The sequence below is a fragment of the Penicillium arizonense genome (genome assembly GCF_001773325.1).
Source record: "Penicillium arizonense strain CBS 141311 chromosome Unknown PENARI_contig198, whole genome shotgun sequence".
Classification (NCBI taxonomy): domain Eukaryota; kingdom Fungi; phylum Ascomycota; class Eurotiomycetes; order Eurotiales; family Aspergillaceae; genus Penicillium; species Penicillium arizonense.
The window spans coordinates 1-3092 of record NW_019173475.1 but is presented as its reverse complement, the minus strand read 5'-3'; the positions used below and the strand labels follow the sequence as shown (position 1 = coordinate 3092).

Below are 3092 nucleotides of genomic sequence, written 5' to 3'. Positions count from 1 at the left end.
GCAGAAAGTTTGCTTTAAAAAAAAAAAAAAGGGGAATGCTCACTTTGCGCAGACTCAGATTTGACCCATTTTACCAGCTGAAGGTATCTGCTCTGCTGGCTTCCTTCATGGCCTTGAGATTTCAATCCAGTTACGCACACCGAAAGCTGGGCCCCCCAATCAAATTTTACCAACATCGTATGCACGCCCATATGGGGGCGTCGAGTTTACAGCGATTTTCGAGAGTATCTGATTATCAGGCTACAGAATGTACACTGATAGATCATCACGATAATGTCCGGTACAACGCATGCATGCAGAACAAGTCATATTTACATTGCCTCTCCACCTGGAGCCTGGCTTCTTCTTTAGGTTTATAAATATGACTTCCATTCTTTCTCCCACTGACGGAGGGTTTTGCCGCGAATAAACGCCGTCTCCCTCGTGAGAAGGGAGCGGAAGGGGTGTGTTTTGCCCGGGCCTGCGGCGTCCTTGGCCAGTCGATCCGCTGCGTCGTTTCCTAGGTTGTCGCAATGCCCTGGCACCCACTGAAGGCGAAGCGCGATTCCCGCCGCTTGAACCTCTGTGGCTGCCTGGAGAATGGCATGGATGATCCTTTGTCCGGATTTGTTTCCCGCGTTTTAGACTGCCTGCAGGGCTGATCTACTGTCACATAGGATCGTCGCTGTCGTGTTTCCACTGTCTACAGTTCTTAGGCGCTGCTGAGCATGCTTGAACACTGTGCTGATAGCATAGAAAATGCCAATCGGCCACTACGTGGACCGACCACCGGTCCATCGGTCCTACCGGGACCTGTTGCGACTCTATGACCTCTAGGTTGTTGCCAAGCGCAATAACGGCGGCACCCAAGTGGCCCTCGCGTCCGGAGGCGTCTGAGTAACCGACAATGTCGGACGTGGACCGTACGGCCTCGGCCCGTTCTCTTGTCGTTTCTCGGTCTGACCTGATCTTAATGTTCGCGAAGGACTCGGCTCGCCATGGCGGCAGCAGTCGTGGCCAAAAGACATGAAGTAGCTTCGACAGGACCTCAATGTCTCTAACAAGCTACCAATACGCGTCTATATGAGTATAGCAAGTGTGACCATACCTATGGGCCAATCACAAAGAGTAAGCCGATTGTAACCCCGATGATAGCCGCTCTATATTCATTTCTACCTGGTAACAGGTTATAAGATATTGAAAAATATATGAAAAAAGCCATCAAAAAAGAAGGGTCGGAAGGAGTTCAGTAGAGGGAGATGATCAAAAAGACATTTATGACCTTGGAAGTGTCGCCAAACTTTCTAGACCTAATGCTATGAACCATTTCGCTCAAAGCTAGTGGGGGTTCCTTAGCCAGATACATGTTATCCTTCTGGGCTGTTTGTTCTTCTATAATTTGTTTGATTCTTAAAGGATATTTACTGAGAAACCCTATCCGAAGGCACTATAGCAGCGCGTTATTGGTATTCACACACGGATATCAAAAAAAAAAAGATACATTTTTGAGGGATCCAATTACCAATCCAATTTGTTTCGTTAAGTAGATAGTAACACTTTTGAGAAGACCAAAGGCACAAAAAAACCAATTTTCACAATGTCCATTTCAATGAGCAAAAGCAACTGGTTGCCTTTCAACTCCTTGTTGAGAGCGATAACTCACCCCGTCAACTTTCAGTCCTTGTTCATTCAACAGTGTGATGGTATCACCAAGGTTCGAGAGATGAACATCCGGAATGTCGAACGCTTGCGTTGACTTAGCACCCAAAGCTGCATCACGCGGCAGTGCTTGGAATTCACCAGCTGAATTTTTAATTTTCCAGGAAGACAGGGGCATTGTGTGGTCTTTTGGATTTGTGAGAGTAACCGACCTGCGTCTGGCTCGGGGACCATCTAACTCAGGATTGATCAACGCCTCGTCAATTGTCACAGAATCCTCTGTCATCTCGGCGTCTCTCTCCTTTGTCCCCATATAGTCACCCCAGGTCTCTGATGATATGGCATGCCCTGTCTTATCATCGGTGTGCACAGCTTGTGATGCGAATCCGAGAAAGACTCCAACCCATCGACCAGAGCGTGGGTAGTTGATCAAAAGGCCACCATCTTGGAACACACCGTCGTCATGTGCGAATCGCTTAACATTGCCTTGATTCATATGCACATTGTGAATACCTTTTCGATCGCTGAACGGTTCTCCAAATAGGTAAATATCGGCCTTATGGTCAATGGCCTGTTTGACTTCAGGTTCTAGAACATCAATCATATCATTGTTCGAACCTGGTTCGTCATGGGGTAGGATTCGACCGGTGTTGACATTGAATAAGTTGCTCCGGATGTAGTCTAGTCTCACACCAGCAGGGGTTGACTCCGTTTCTTCGAGGGGATAAAACCCCGAGGATAGGTCGGTGAGACTGTTGACGATAGGGTGATTATTGAAGTCGTGATCCACCCAGTAGGTAAGTCGCGATTCATCCTTGTCACCAGACTTGATGTTGATTGCTGCTCTGAAGAGCCCAGCAATTTCTTTGTTACCTCGGCCGGCCCGACGAAACTTGTGGCCAGAATGGTGACTCAATCCTCCTTTATCACTGAAGTATAGTGATAAATGCGGGCTTTTGTCGTCATCCGCTTCATGTTCAACAACGTAGGATACAGGGTTTGCTTTCCAGACACCGTAATTACGAAGCGGCATATCGAGGAAGATATGGCAAAAGAAATTATTCAACAAAGTGGATTTGTGGAAGGATATGATTGAAAGGTAGTTTCTTAGAATGTAGAGGTGAGCTAAGTGCAAGTATCAAGTTGAGGTGGGGGGCTGATGTAGATACTTAATAGTCGGAGCTCAGCGTCCAGGGCATGTGACATGAATATGATGTTATTCTAACACTGGGTAGTTTAGACTCACGACAAAGAAGCGTTGCGAGATGAAAGTCTCACACGCGATGCTTAAGACCAGTCCAGACTCTTGGTCTAGCTACGTTACGGTGTAGTTATTCGCCCTGCCCAGGTGGAGATCAGACCCATGACGCATTGGTGACCTAGCCAGTTACAAACGACCACCCAATGCGCACAAATCGGACAGATAAATTGTCTAGACTTTTGACAGTGATCTG

General features: G+C 47.3%; 1 protein-coding gene across 1 annotated transcript; it reads right to left on the bottom strand.

The window, feature by feature from the left end:
• Positions 1–353: 353 nt before the first annotated feature.
• On the bottom strand, positions 354–2671 carry PENARI_c198G03714 (uncharacterized protein; the record flags this gene model as incomplete). The annotated part of the gene is made up of 3 exons (XM_022638130.1): positions 354–572; positions 787–1044; positions 1643–2671. The coding sequence occupies 3 exons, from the start codon at positions 2669–2671 to the stop codon at positions 354–356; spliced, it is 1506 nt and encodes a 501-aa protein (XP_022482014.1).
• Positions 2672–3092: the final 421 nt, after the last annotated feature.